At 47.2% G+C, this 12722-nt stretch overlaps 1 protein-coding gene across 1 annotated transcript in view; it reads right to left on the bottom strand.

The window, feature by feature from the left end:
• BARX2 (BARX homeobox 2) overlaps nucleotides 1-12722 on the bottom strand; it is a 75329-nt gene that overhangs the window by 14368 nt on the left and 48239 nt on the right. Inside the window, exons 2-3 of the mRNA XM_024557109.4 lie at nucleotides 5894-6194; nucleotides 706-790 (exon numbers count right to left, since the gene is read on the bottom strand). Of these exons, the coding sequence (XP_024412877.2) occupies nucleotides 706-790; nucleotides 5894-6194 (386 nt within the window). The remainder of the gene's footprint in view (nucleotides 1-705; nucleotides 791-5893; nucleotides 6195-12722) is intronic.

The following is a 12722-nucleotide window of genomic DNA, read 5'->3' as shown; positions in this document are numbered from 1 at the left end:
AGAGGGTGGGGAAAACTACTATGAAACTTGGCTCCTCAAAATGTAGACGCTTATCCTTTTTTAAAGTCATATTTATTCTAACAAGTTCATTTAAAAAACAAAGACGGAACGACTCATGAGCTAGGCACTAGATCCGTGTTCGGGAAACCGCACTCATTCTACCGCATGCATCAGAGAAAGCTGAGCGCTTGCTAAGGTGCCCGTTCCCACCACTGTCCTGGGACATGGAATCAGAAGGCTGGGGGGAGCCTGGAGTGCCGCATTTTTACCTGCCTCCCAAGTTAGCCTGATGCCCACCGAAGTCTGAGAATCACTGCATGAGAGGACACCCAGCTGTGAGAACAGATGCGTCCCAAATGTCATCGTAAACAAAGAGTACTGCCTTCTATTCTTAGCTACAAGTGGGAGAGGGAAGGAAGGTCTTTGCAAAGGCTAGCGGGTGGGGTTAAATCTAGCAACTGAGAAGCTTGTGGGTTTTCCTTTTCTGTTATTTCTAAGGAAACAGTGGAAAAGAATACCCTTCTGGTCAGGAAATCCAGGTCAGGAAGAATGGCTTATCCTTCTGTTCACAGGCCACCATAAAAGGCCTTCCGATCTCTGGAGCCCAAACCACCAAACGGTCCTCCCTGCCCTCTTCCCAGTCCTGCAGGAAGAATTGTTCTGCCATGATGGGCAAGTGGATAGACTCACTCTCGTCTTCCTTACCATTTTCTTCCACTTCATCCTGCGATTCTGATACCAAGTCTTCACCTGCAGTTGAGTGAGTCCCAGAGACTGGGCCAAGTCCAACCTAGAAGGCATAAGATACAAAAGGAAGATGAGGAAGAAGAGAAAGGGCAGTAGAGATGGGGTCCTGTTCACTGGCTCCAGGCACTGCTACCGAAATTCAAACTTTCCCCATTAAACCAATTCTTCCTCAAAGAACTTTGCTTTCTTTCCAAAAGCCCTGTGGATGGAACTCTGGGAAGCTAGAAACAAATGCCCAGGACCAGGGACTGACTACATTGGATCTGAAAATACTTTCTGAGCCTTCACTGCAAAGTCCTTCCTAACCTGACAGTCTTTACTCTGATTCTATACAAACGGCAGATTCTGACTCATAATGTACACTGGCGAGGAAAGGGAAAGCCGTATTTTCCTCACTCCAGAACCAGCTCAAGTCTCACCTCCTGCTCAGGAGCCTCCTGGATACCCCCAGCTCATGCGGGTCATCGCCTCTATGCCCACCCAAGGGTCAGCCACCACCCCGATGGCTCCCAGTTCTCAGCTGGTCTCTAATTGCTTCCCATCAGTTTTTTCTGCCTCCCTAACGCAACTGCAAGCAGAGTATATCTTCTGCTTCTTTTGTACCCACAACAATGCCCGTCCCATTCTAACCCCAGAACCAGGGCTCAAAAATGCTTTCTGATGGATTGAGTCACAGTAGCCTCCCTGAATTGTCATAGTGCCAGACTCCAAAAGAAACTGTACATCTGTGGCCCCTCCTCCTCCCCAGTCTACTGCTAACAGTTCTGCATTTCTCTGCAGCCTTCTGGAAGGTCTTGAACGTCAAGGCCATTCCTGAGAAGTGAGCAGTTGGAGCAAATGCCAACCACACAGTAAATACTTCCCGAGTACTGCAGCGTCCCAGGGTCTGTGCGAAGCCCCTGGTGATGTTTTGTCTTACTTATTCCTTTCACAGTTCTGTGGAATAGGTATCATTATTCCCGTTTTACACATGACAGATATGAGGCCCAAAGAGATCAGAATCTCTTGGAAACCATGGCCAAATCCTGTCAGCTGCTTGCTTTTGTAAATAAAGTTTTATTGGAACACATTTGTTCCAATAAAAGTTTCATTTGTTCACACATTGTCTATGGCCGCTTTCATGCCACACCCTCTGAGCTGAGTAATTTTGACAGAGACTGTATGGCCCACAAAGCCTAAAATGTTTACTCTTGATTTTAAATAGTTTATTTTTTATTGTGTTTTTTTATTACCATTTATCCCCCTTATGCCCTCTTCCACCTCCCTCTCCCCGCCCCCCCCACAATCATCACATTGTTGTCCGTGTCCACGAGTTCTTTCTTTTTTTGCTCCAAGCCTCCACTCCTCAATCTCCCCCCAAGAGCTGTCAGCCTGCTCTCCATCTGTGAGTCTGTCTGTATTTTGCTTGTTATTTCCGTGTGTTCATTAGATTCCACATTTGAGTGAAACCATATGGTACTTGTCTTTCTCTGACTGGCTCATTTCACTTAGCATAATGTTCTCCAGGCCCATCCATGCTGTCGCAAAGGGTAAAATTTTCTTCTTTTTTACAGCCAAGTAGAATTCCATTGTGTAAATGTCCCATAACTGTTTTATCCACTCCTCTACTGATGGGACACTTGGGCTGCTTCCAAATCTTGGCTATCGTAAATAACGCCGCAATAAACACAGCAGTGCTTATGTTCTTTCGAATTAGTGTTTCCCTCTGGCCCGGTACAGATAAATGATGTGCTGACCCCTGGTAGCTGATCCTAGAGGAAGAGGTGGAGCTGGGATTCAAATCTACTCACCTCGGACTTGCACGCCTCCTCCGGGGTGGGGCCTCACCTCCACCCACCGTTTTTTGGTGCAAGTTAGACCTGTCAAAGGGACGCTCTTGCTTGGGCTTTCGTGAAGAAAATGCAAGGGTGCTTGTCACAAGGAGTGCAAACAACCCGAGAGAAGCAGATGAAATGAGAAAGGGAACCCTGCTTTCAACCTCAGTCCTCAATAATGTAGCAGTTGACTTCTGTTGCTAAGAATCCTAGGTCTACCTGGGAAACAACTGGAAGGACCATCTTCAGAGCCAACATCAGCTGTCCCCATGTGGTTCCAGCCCTGGTCACTGAGGCTTCCCACCCTGGTCAGTGTGGACTTCCAAAACAGCAACTGGGGCCGAGCACCCTTGATACGGCTTAGGCAGTACCACCAGTTTTGAAGACCCCTGGGTTTCTGAGGATTGCGATTCGTGGATCGAGGTCTATTATCTCACACAGGCCCCTACAGCCACCAGGCTGAGCAATGGGGACTCTCAGGTGTGGGTTTTCAGCTGCAATTTTCTCTACCTGACGGGCAATGAGCAACATCCTCCCACCAGAAAGAGCGGTGGTTACAGGTAATGAGGGTTCCAGGTGCTAACTCTGGGCACTCCCAGATGCCGCTGCTCCCCGGCTTTGACCAGAGTGCACCATTTAACTCTCTAATAATAAAAACAGTCTTCCTTCACAGGCTTCAGACCCTGTCTCGGATCTGCATTCACATGTATCTGGTTGTCCCAGGAACAGGGCTACTGCCAGCTGACAGTTTTATTGAAGGTGATTAACAGACTGAAGCTAATAAACTCCCAGTGCCAAGAGCACTCAGCTCTCCCCACGAAGGAAGCAAGTCATTCACTAAGAACCAAGAGCCCAGGGGTCAACCCCACAGACTCTGGTTTCTCAGGCCTCCCTAGACGCAGGTGGGCTCTCACAGCCCCTTGGAGCCGGTTCACCTGAGGCCACCAGGTGCATTCCTCAGCGGAAGGTTCAGTTCGCAGCTCTGCCACTGCGTTAGCAAATGGCGTTAGCTCACTTGGGAAAAATGCGCCCTTGACTCACTCTGGCTACAGAAACACACTTCACAGTCATCAGCTTTCTGTCATTACCTGCCACCGTTACAAATTCTCACTTCCCTGTGTATTCGCTTAAATGGGGTCACCTAGGAAACTGGAGAAACAAACAATGAGGAAGATGGAGACGGCTGTGGGAGGAGGGCGTGCTCCTGGCCCTGGTCGCCGTCACGTACAGAGGTGAGGAACATCGGAGAGGGCAGGTTAAGGCGGCAGCTTCGGTCCCAGCCAGATGATGTCCTCCTCCCCAGGCAAGTGAATCAGTCCTGTGTAGGTCACCTGGGAGGTGCCTGGGCAGGTAGCAGGAAGCCCCAGGAGGCTTACTGGGAACTAACGCTTCTGTTAAAAAAAATGCTTGACCTCTCGAAAGTAAGCCTAAAATTGTACCCATGCAGCTGAAGGCCTTTGAATATACTACCACGCAATAAATAAAATATGGTGCCCACTCCACATGGTTGCCCCAGTACATGAGGCTCTTCATTGTATGCTGGGCCATCAAAATAGCCATTCAATACCTAGAGATCGAATCTCTTAATCCACAACTCACAGACCTGCCTCCACTGTCCACCCGAAGGCACCCCAAATGCTCATGTCTAAACACGACTCACTCTTTCTCTGCAAAACCCACTCTGTCCTCAGCATTCCGACTTCGGTTAACGGTATCCCTGCATGCCTGGTGGCCCAATCAGGAACCACAGATTGCTCAACTCTCGCTTCCCTTCCTCATGGTAATGCTAATTCTGTCCATCCCATCTTCAAATTTGTTCTCCAACCTATTCTCTCCCCTCTCTATTCCCACTGCGACCACCTTTATTCGGCTCTCCTGTGACTGTCCCTAGACTCCCTGGTATCCCTGCTCTATGTCATCCCTCTCTAATCAATCGCTTATGGTGCCACCCATGTGAGGTTTCTAAAGTCCGGCCATGTCATCTCCAGCTCTTAATGGCTGCTGGTGGGTGGCCTAAACAATGAAACACACATCTTCTGGATAGGCAAACGAGTTCTCACTTCTGCAGCCCCATCTGCCATCATGCCCCCAGTGACACCTTTAGCTGAAAATGTCCCAACCCCTTGCAGTTCCCTCAACACACCCAGCGTCGTGCTTCTGTGCCTTCAGTGTGACATCCCCTCTGTGGCTCTCCCTCCTGCAGTCGAGGCTCTTCCTAAATGGTACCTGTTCTGAGAATCCTTCCCTGACCCCCTGACACTCTGCAACATCCCTGTGCTCCTACCGCCCTCGGTCCCATGGGGACCAGCCCCAGTCCCCAGCCCCCTGGGCTGTAGTGTGGCAGTCACTCCCTTCCCCGAGACCTCCTCAGGCGCAGGACTCCTGTCTAGAACTTTCTGGACCCACACTCCCTCCCACAGTGACTGGTACAGAAGACCCGCAGCAAATAGCTGACAGTGCTCAACTAATTGAATCAGTTAACAAAGTCTCTTTTAGTCAGTGGTTTGCAGACCTCACTTGTATTTTTATCACACAGCTACTAAATAGCTTAAGAGATGCATTTGCGTCTCCTTCCCTTCCTCCTGGAAAACACTCCCAATAAAAGTAGGATCATAGTGAGGTCCAAGTGAGTCTGGGGAACCTGATGAGACACGCCCTCATGGACATGTTTCAGTTAAGATACTAAATTGAAGAAAGGGGGTGAGGTGCTACAGCCTCTGAGTAAAGTGAGAATCCCAGTCACCCCCATCTGGATCTCAAAAAGCTTTAAAGAAGGGGATGTCGTCCAGGCCCTCCTTGGCCTCAGCCAAGTGGTTCTGGCTTGCTAGTCATCAAATTCACCCGAACATCTGACAGCTCCCCAACCCCATCAACCCAGCCTGTCCATCAGGAGCCAGGAGGCAGACTGGACCAGGCGGGAGCTGCAGAGTGAGGCCGGCACTGAGACCCTGGATCCCAGCTCCAGATTTAGTCCCACCACGTCTGAGCGACTTTATAAACCAACCCTGCTTCCCAGTCGAGAGCCTGGGCAACCACCTTCTAAACTCTACCTTGCTTGTTATACTGGAGTAGTTAAATGAAAATATGGAGAGATGGTGAGCAGTACCAGTTCGGCAACAGGCACGTTCCTCCTGGGGCCAAGCGTGATGAATTCACGGGGGCTGGATGCTGTTGAACCAAGGCTGAGGTGAGGTGAGCCAAGGACTAGAATCCTGACAGTGTCCTACATCACCCTAACAGTCTTTGTGCCTAGGCACCCCATTGTGAGAGCCAAAGGAGCCTCCCCTTCTCAAGGGTCTCAATTGCGGACAGCTCCCTCCCTGTGTCCTCACCTGTCTGGGGTGGACAAGTACTTCTGCTTCTGGAACTTCTTCTCTAGGCCCATGAGCTGCAGCTCGGTGAAGATGGTCCGACTCCGGCGTGGTTTCTTCTGCCGGTGAGTGAGCTGCTCCGTCTCTGACTCGCTGCTGCCTGGGGCCTCGCCGCCTAGGGCCTCTGCAGAGGCAGCCTCAGCAGCAGGGTGGCGGGACAGCGCCTGGGCGATTCCCGGGGTGGTGGGGACCAGGGGAGAGATGACTGTGGGCTGCCGGGTGATCACTGAGAGGACAGGGTATGCCCGAAGGGAAGCAGGGCCTAGAAGACAAACAAGGAGGCAAGTCACCCAAGGAGCAGTGGGGGAAGGAGGCCGGGGACCCACATGCTGAGATTGACTGACTGACGGGGCCTCCAGATCGCAAGGTCACAGGGGAAGAAGAAGCAAGTCAAAACCTGCGATGTCTGGGTGGGCAGCAAACCCGCAGATTTGTGCAGCCTGGTATGTGGGAACACGCAAGTGCCCCATCGCCAAGAAGATGTCCCTGCAGTTCCTGTGGTTCTAAACGACTCTTCCCCCTGCCCTCTCTTGCTTTTGAATCCCGAAGTTGTGGTTTCAGAGATATGGGTCAATGGGAATGAGCAGATGAGAAGAAATAGTCAGAAAACACTAGAAACACACACGCGAGAAAGCTAAACGAGATCTGTAATATACGAACTGCCTGAGAGCCACGTGTGGTCTTTATAAAAACACATGGTTGTCACTATGAATGCCTCCTGAGAAGCCTACGGACCTTGAGTCACAACATTTCTCACATCTGGAAGGATGCTGAAAGGTTCTTTAATTCAACTCCCTCATCTCCGAGACAAGGAGACAGTCCCATGAAGGCTGAGGGACTTGCCCAAGATCACAGAGTTCGGAACCAGCAGATTCGGGAGTCAAACCAAGGTCTCCTGGCTTGAAGTCCCAGGCTCTTATCACCATCTTGAGTCACTTGAGTCGCTTGGGGGGGGCGGTGCAAAATGATTTTAATTCACACGAGAACTCAGACACATTATGACTAGCCTCCCACAGCACTGTGTTAAGGAGAATTCTCAGGCTGGGCCAGAGCTTGGCTGAGGAAAGAGAGCCGAGGTTGATTAATGCCATCTGCCATGCAGGGTGAGGACAACAGGGCGGTAGACAGGCTAGTTATGTGACATTCCTGCTGGAGGAATATCACGGCAAGAGTGCTTTTCTGTCCAAGAATACGTATGTCTCTAAAGCTCAACTAAACTCTTCCTTCCCGTGATTCAACAGGATTGGGTTTCAAGTGTCCTGACCATTACCTGCGTAAACCATGTTATCTCTCTGGGCCTCAGTTTTCTCATTCGTATAGTGGGGCAAAGCAGAGCATTTCAAAGAATCCTTCAAAGTCTAACTCGTTGATGCCACAAAAGCATCTCTCATCCCAAGCCCATCTTGCTATCTGATGACAATCAAGGAGACTCAGGGGCTGTCTTTTGGGAGTCAGTCCAGCCCTGACCACTCACCAGGCGGACAAGGGAAGGACCTGGGCTAACAACGCTCACCCTGGCTCTGTGTCAAACCAATGAAGAGCACGAAGCACCAAGTGCTACTCATGTTCTCTCTCTGCTCTGGGCTGGCGTTTCTCTTCTCATGCCTTTTTATGCTTCTGTGTTGGACCCAGTCATAGCTATCAACACAGAAGACTTCTCTTGTTCTTTGACTATACCTCTAGTAAGGCTCAGTCAAAACCACAACATTGTTAAATACTAAATCACCAAGAGCTATGATTTCCAGTAACTCTCCAGCCAATGCTAACACTTGAGGTTTGTGTTGTAGGTTCTTTTTAAGAAAGAAAAAAAAAAAGCATCTGGGAATGATATTTTATAGCAAAAAAATGGGGACCCCAGGACAGTGGTTTGGGGTCTCCCATTGTACATTATGAAATGCTATGACTGGGAAGAAGATTCTGAAGTTTTCTGACACAGGCGGATGTTTCTTATCTCGATTACTCCTTTAATTACTCCTTTAATTCTGCCATTTCTTCCAAAGGAACTGTCTTTCTTTTTTAACCCTTGCGCGAGGATATGTTTATTGATTTTAGAGAGAGGAAGGGGGAGAGAGAGAGAAACATCGATGTGAGAGGGAAACATCGGTCAGTTGCTTCCCCTACACGCTGCAACAGGGGATCGAATCCACAGCCTAGGTATGTACCCTGACCGGATATGGAACTCACAGCCTTTTGGTGTACAGGACGATGCTCTGACCAAATGAGCAACCCAGCCAGGGCAAAACTGTCTTTCTTTACCAAGCAGGCTAACTAAATCTGGAAACCTAAGAGCTTATCAGTACCAGGAAGTAGCTGGTTGCCTACCTTTGAGTGAGGCTTTTAATCACCTGAGTTTCAACTTTCTCTTTTATAGGAGAGTTTAAAAAAAATTTTTTTTTTTGCGTAACATTGAAAACTATTTGGAAATGTGGTAATATTTAGTGTTGGCAAGGATATGAGGAAATAGGCACTCATATTGTTGATGAGTGTGTAAAAACAGTATAATCTTTGAGAAGGACCAATTAAGCAGTATCTATCAAATTATTGACCAGGTGATTCCACAATTAGAGACCCATTCTCTATGGGCACAAAGATTTATGTACAAGTATATTCACTGCAGCCTTGCTGATAATGGTAAAGAGGAAAATCACCCATGTATCTATCAATAGGAAAATGGTTAAGTAAATCATGGTCCATCTATAGCATGGGCTACAATGTAACTGTTAAAAAGAACTATCTATACTTGTATACACTGACAGATAAACTATATATAAACTAACATTATAAAATGTCTAAAATATATCATTGAGAGAAAATTTAAAAATAGAACAATTTGCATTATCATAAAAAATTTGTGTCTGCCTTTACAAATGCATTTTGAAAAGTCCAGGAAGTTGGTCACCAAACAATTTACAGTTATTACCTCTAGAGAAGCAGTAGGTGTAAAACAGGGTGAAAGAAATCTATGGGTCTTAATCTAATCTTGTATTCAATTTTGCCATAAATGTTTATTGAGCATCTACTATGGTCTATACTCTGTTCTAAAGGCTGGGAATATAGCAGTGATGACTACAAAGTCCCACCTTCATGGAACTTACATTTCAGTCAGGGAGGTAGAGGGTAAAGAAATAAACATACAATGCCAGGGAGTGATAAACTCTATGGAGAAAAAACGTAGCAGACTGTGAAGATCGGGCAGGTAACTCAGAGGAACCAAGGGAATGCCTCTAAGGAAAGGTGACACTTCGGCAGGCCACAAGTGACTCAGTGGAGAGGAGAGCCTCGAGGAGACACAGGGAAGGATGTTCCAGGCACAGAAGCAACTCATGCAAAGCCCGGCAGTGGGAGCGACCTTGGGTTCAAAGAAGAGCAAAAAGCAGAGGGAGCAAGGGGGGAACCACAGGAGACAAAAACGTGGAGAAATCAGCTGCAGTCACATCATAGAGGGTCTTGTAGGCTGGAGCAAATAATTTGGATTTTATTCAGAAAGTAACAAAACCATTGGTGAGATTTGAGCTGGGGAAGAACATGGTCTAATTTATGACTTTAAGGCCCATGGCTACTGTGTGGAAGGAGAGAAGCTAGGAGGCAAGGCAATATTCTGGCCCAGAGGCGGTTATGGTGCGGGCCGGAGAGGTAGCAGGTACGGCAGGGAGAAGCAGTCAGACTCGGGGTGTACTTTATAGGAAAGGGCGAAAGAATTTGTTGAAGGACTGACTGTCCAGTGTGGGAGGGAGTGCCCCGTGATGCCTGGGCATTTGGCCTTAGCAGCTAGAGGAATGATGAGAAGACTAGTCTCAGAGCAAGATGAGGTGGGAACATTTTTATCCACTGACATCATCACGTGCTGATGAGGACACAGAGCAGCTGGAACTCTCGTGCATTGCTGGTCAGAATGCATGAGGGTGGAGCCTCTTGGGAAGCAGTTTGGCAGTTTCTAATAAACTTAAACTGTATGTTACTGTATTACCCAGCAATCCCCTCTCCTAGGCATCAATCCAAGTCAAAAGGAAACACAACAACCTATAAGCACATTTACAGTGGTATTATTAGTGATTAACAGACACTGGAAACAATGCAGACATCCTTCAACTGGGGGGTGGATAAATAACGGAGGTACATACTTCTCAGGAATGGCCTACTACTCAGGAATAAAATGGGAACGAACTGCCGACCCGTGCAACAGCACAGATGAATCTCTAGTGCACTACGCAGAGGGAAAGAAGCTGGACTCAAAAGGCGGTATAATTCCATCTACATGACATTCTGGAAAAGGCAACATTAGGGGTGGAGAAGAGATCAGTGGTTGCCAGAGGCTAAGGGTCAGGGAAAATTTTGACTACGAAGGAATTGGGGGGAGGGGTGAAGTGATGAGACTGTTTTGTACCCGGATTGTGGTGGTGGTTATACAGCTTTATGCCTCTGTGCAAACTCATAACCATGCCCTAAAATAGTGAATTTTGACTGAATGTAAGTAAAAACAAAAAACAGTCAAATATTTTAACTGCTATTTTGTTTTATTACCAAAGTAACACAATTTACTATTAAAGAAATGTAAAACAATTCAGAAATACATAAAGTAGAAGTCTTCCCTCCCCCCTTTCAACCCGAAGTGGCAGAGATAAACTTCCTAATTGTTCCTAATTTATGTGTATAAAACTTCCTAATTGTTCCTAATTTATGTATATAAAAACACACATATGTTCCAAATATAGTAATATGTATGCTAATCTATTGGCACACACAGTACAAACTGTTTATTTTGTAAATTGTAGATATCACTTTGTTTTTTCTAAATGCATAATGAACAGTCCCACAACCACATGAGGACTAATCCAGTGATTTAAATTGCCAGCTTGAAGATACTGTAAGTTCCCAAAGCAATGAGGTGGGAATTCTGAGCATCAGAATTCTGGGAGTCTGCTGGGGAATTTTGGTCACCAGAATTCTGAGAATCTCCGACCCTCCAGAAACACAGACTGGGAAAAGAATGACCCTTGTGTAGGGCTGTCCCCTGGGGAGGTGGTCATACTAGAGAAGGCAACTGGGACGCTGCTGCATGAAGGCATGGGTGACAGGGGAGGAGAGGCTGGGGGAGGCAAGAGCTGGGAAGCCCCGTGGGTCAGAGGGAGGGCACGGTGTTTAGAGGCAGCCATGAGTCTGCACCCCTGGGGAGAGCAGAAGGTCCTTTCGGAGGATTTCCAGAATGCATTTTAAGGGGTGTGCTGTGTAAAATTTATGAAAGTACTCCTTTAAGAAAAACTAAAGATCTTCATGTTCAAGGCTTTTGTAGTCAGAGTCCTGTTGTCTTTGCATATAATTCTGTGCATACACTGGGCCACGTGGGGCCCTAGAAATAGTCAGGTTATGTTACATACCCGTGTCTCTTTCTGAACCCTGTTCTATGGAGCTCATACATGAGCCTATTATTATGGATGTTTTTTTCAGGGAGTTTTGTTATGGGTAGAACAAGTCCTCCTTCTTTATTCTTTTCACAAAAATTTCTTGGCTATTGTCACTTATTTTTCCAGTTGAATTTTAGAACTATCTCACTAGTCTCTTAAAAAGCAAATCCCACTTAAGATGCAATTAGAATGACATTAACTTTATAGATTAATTCAGGGAAAGACGATTCTTTTGACGATACTGTCCTCTGGTAGGCTGAAAGCAACTGCTGACATTTTAAAGTCATGTTGGATATTTATGCAGTTTGGGCCCATGCAGCTTCACCTTAAAGAAAGGCTTCATTTAAAGAAACGAAAACAAACAGAAAAAAATCTGATGAACAACAGTGATTTAAAGAAATGCAGGTCAACGAAGTCTACAGTTCTGGGACTCTTGACCTGCTGTTCGGAGGCAAATTGCGACAAAACTGCACTCCCCCACCAGCCGAGAGCACCCTCTGAGGTTGGAGGCACGCACGCAAGGCCACTGTGACGCCCACCAGCGTTTGGGGGTGTCAGGACAACCACCACTGGAAATGCACAGAACCGCACTGAGGCACTGTGCGAGCTCAGCGGTGTGGGATCCATGCCTCCCGGCCAGAAGGAACAAGCATGGCTGGAGGAGGAGCCAGGGTGGGCCACGTGGGTCTGCGAAGCACTGTGTCTCCCTAACGGGAAACCAATGGGGCGCAGTCAAGGGAGAGAAAATACACTGTAGCCAGCTGCCTGCTGTCTTTTCTCGTTTTAGTGTATGACCTGACTTCCACCAAAACAGCGCTGGCCCAGAGCTTCCGTTTCACAGCATTTGCACACCCCCATTTCATATTCATACAAAAGTGCCATGAGATAGTCCAGCCACGTACTTATATTTTAACTAAAAATCAAATTGAGGTTTTAAAAATGGTCAAAGACTTACAAATTAGTGCATGCATTAGGGGGTATTGCAGTTCCTGAGAAGGCAGATAATGTGTAACACTATGTTTTAAGTGTGTCTCTTTTCCTGAGAATTCTCACTGTGTGCAAACGTTGACTGAAGACAGCTGCCTGCGACCCTTGGATTATGTATGTACACTTGTGAAATTCAAGCACGTTATCTGCTACTGGGAGGGAGTCGTGACTGTAATAAACCGAAGACGTTGTTTAAGCAAACATGTTTCTGGTTGACAAAAGGAGTGTAAACACGACTGCAATGAATGCATTTTCTAATAGTGTTTTCCTTCCACCAATCCCCCTGACCAATGTTTTGCTGCAGGATGGCTATCACATAACCGTGTGTATCCTATCCCCAGAAGTAGTTCCCTGCCAAGTGTTTGGCTGTTTTGAGAATCCGTTTTGGATCAGAAAACCTG

This window comes from Desmodus rotundus, chromosome 7 (assembly GCF_022682495.2).
Source record: "Desmodus rotundus isolate HL8 chromosome 7, HLdesRot8A.1, whole genome shotgun sequence".
Classification (NCBI taxonomy): Eukaryota; Metazoa; Chordata; class Mammalia; order Chiroptera; family Phyllostomidae; genus Desmodus; species Desmodus rotundus.
The sequence above is the reverse complement of the archived record's forward strand: the minus strand, read 5'-3'. Positions and strand labels throughout refer to the sequence as shown.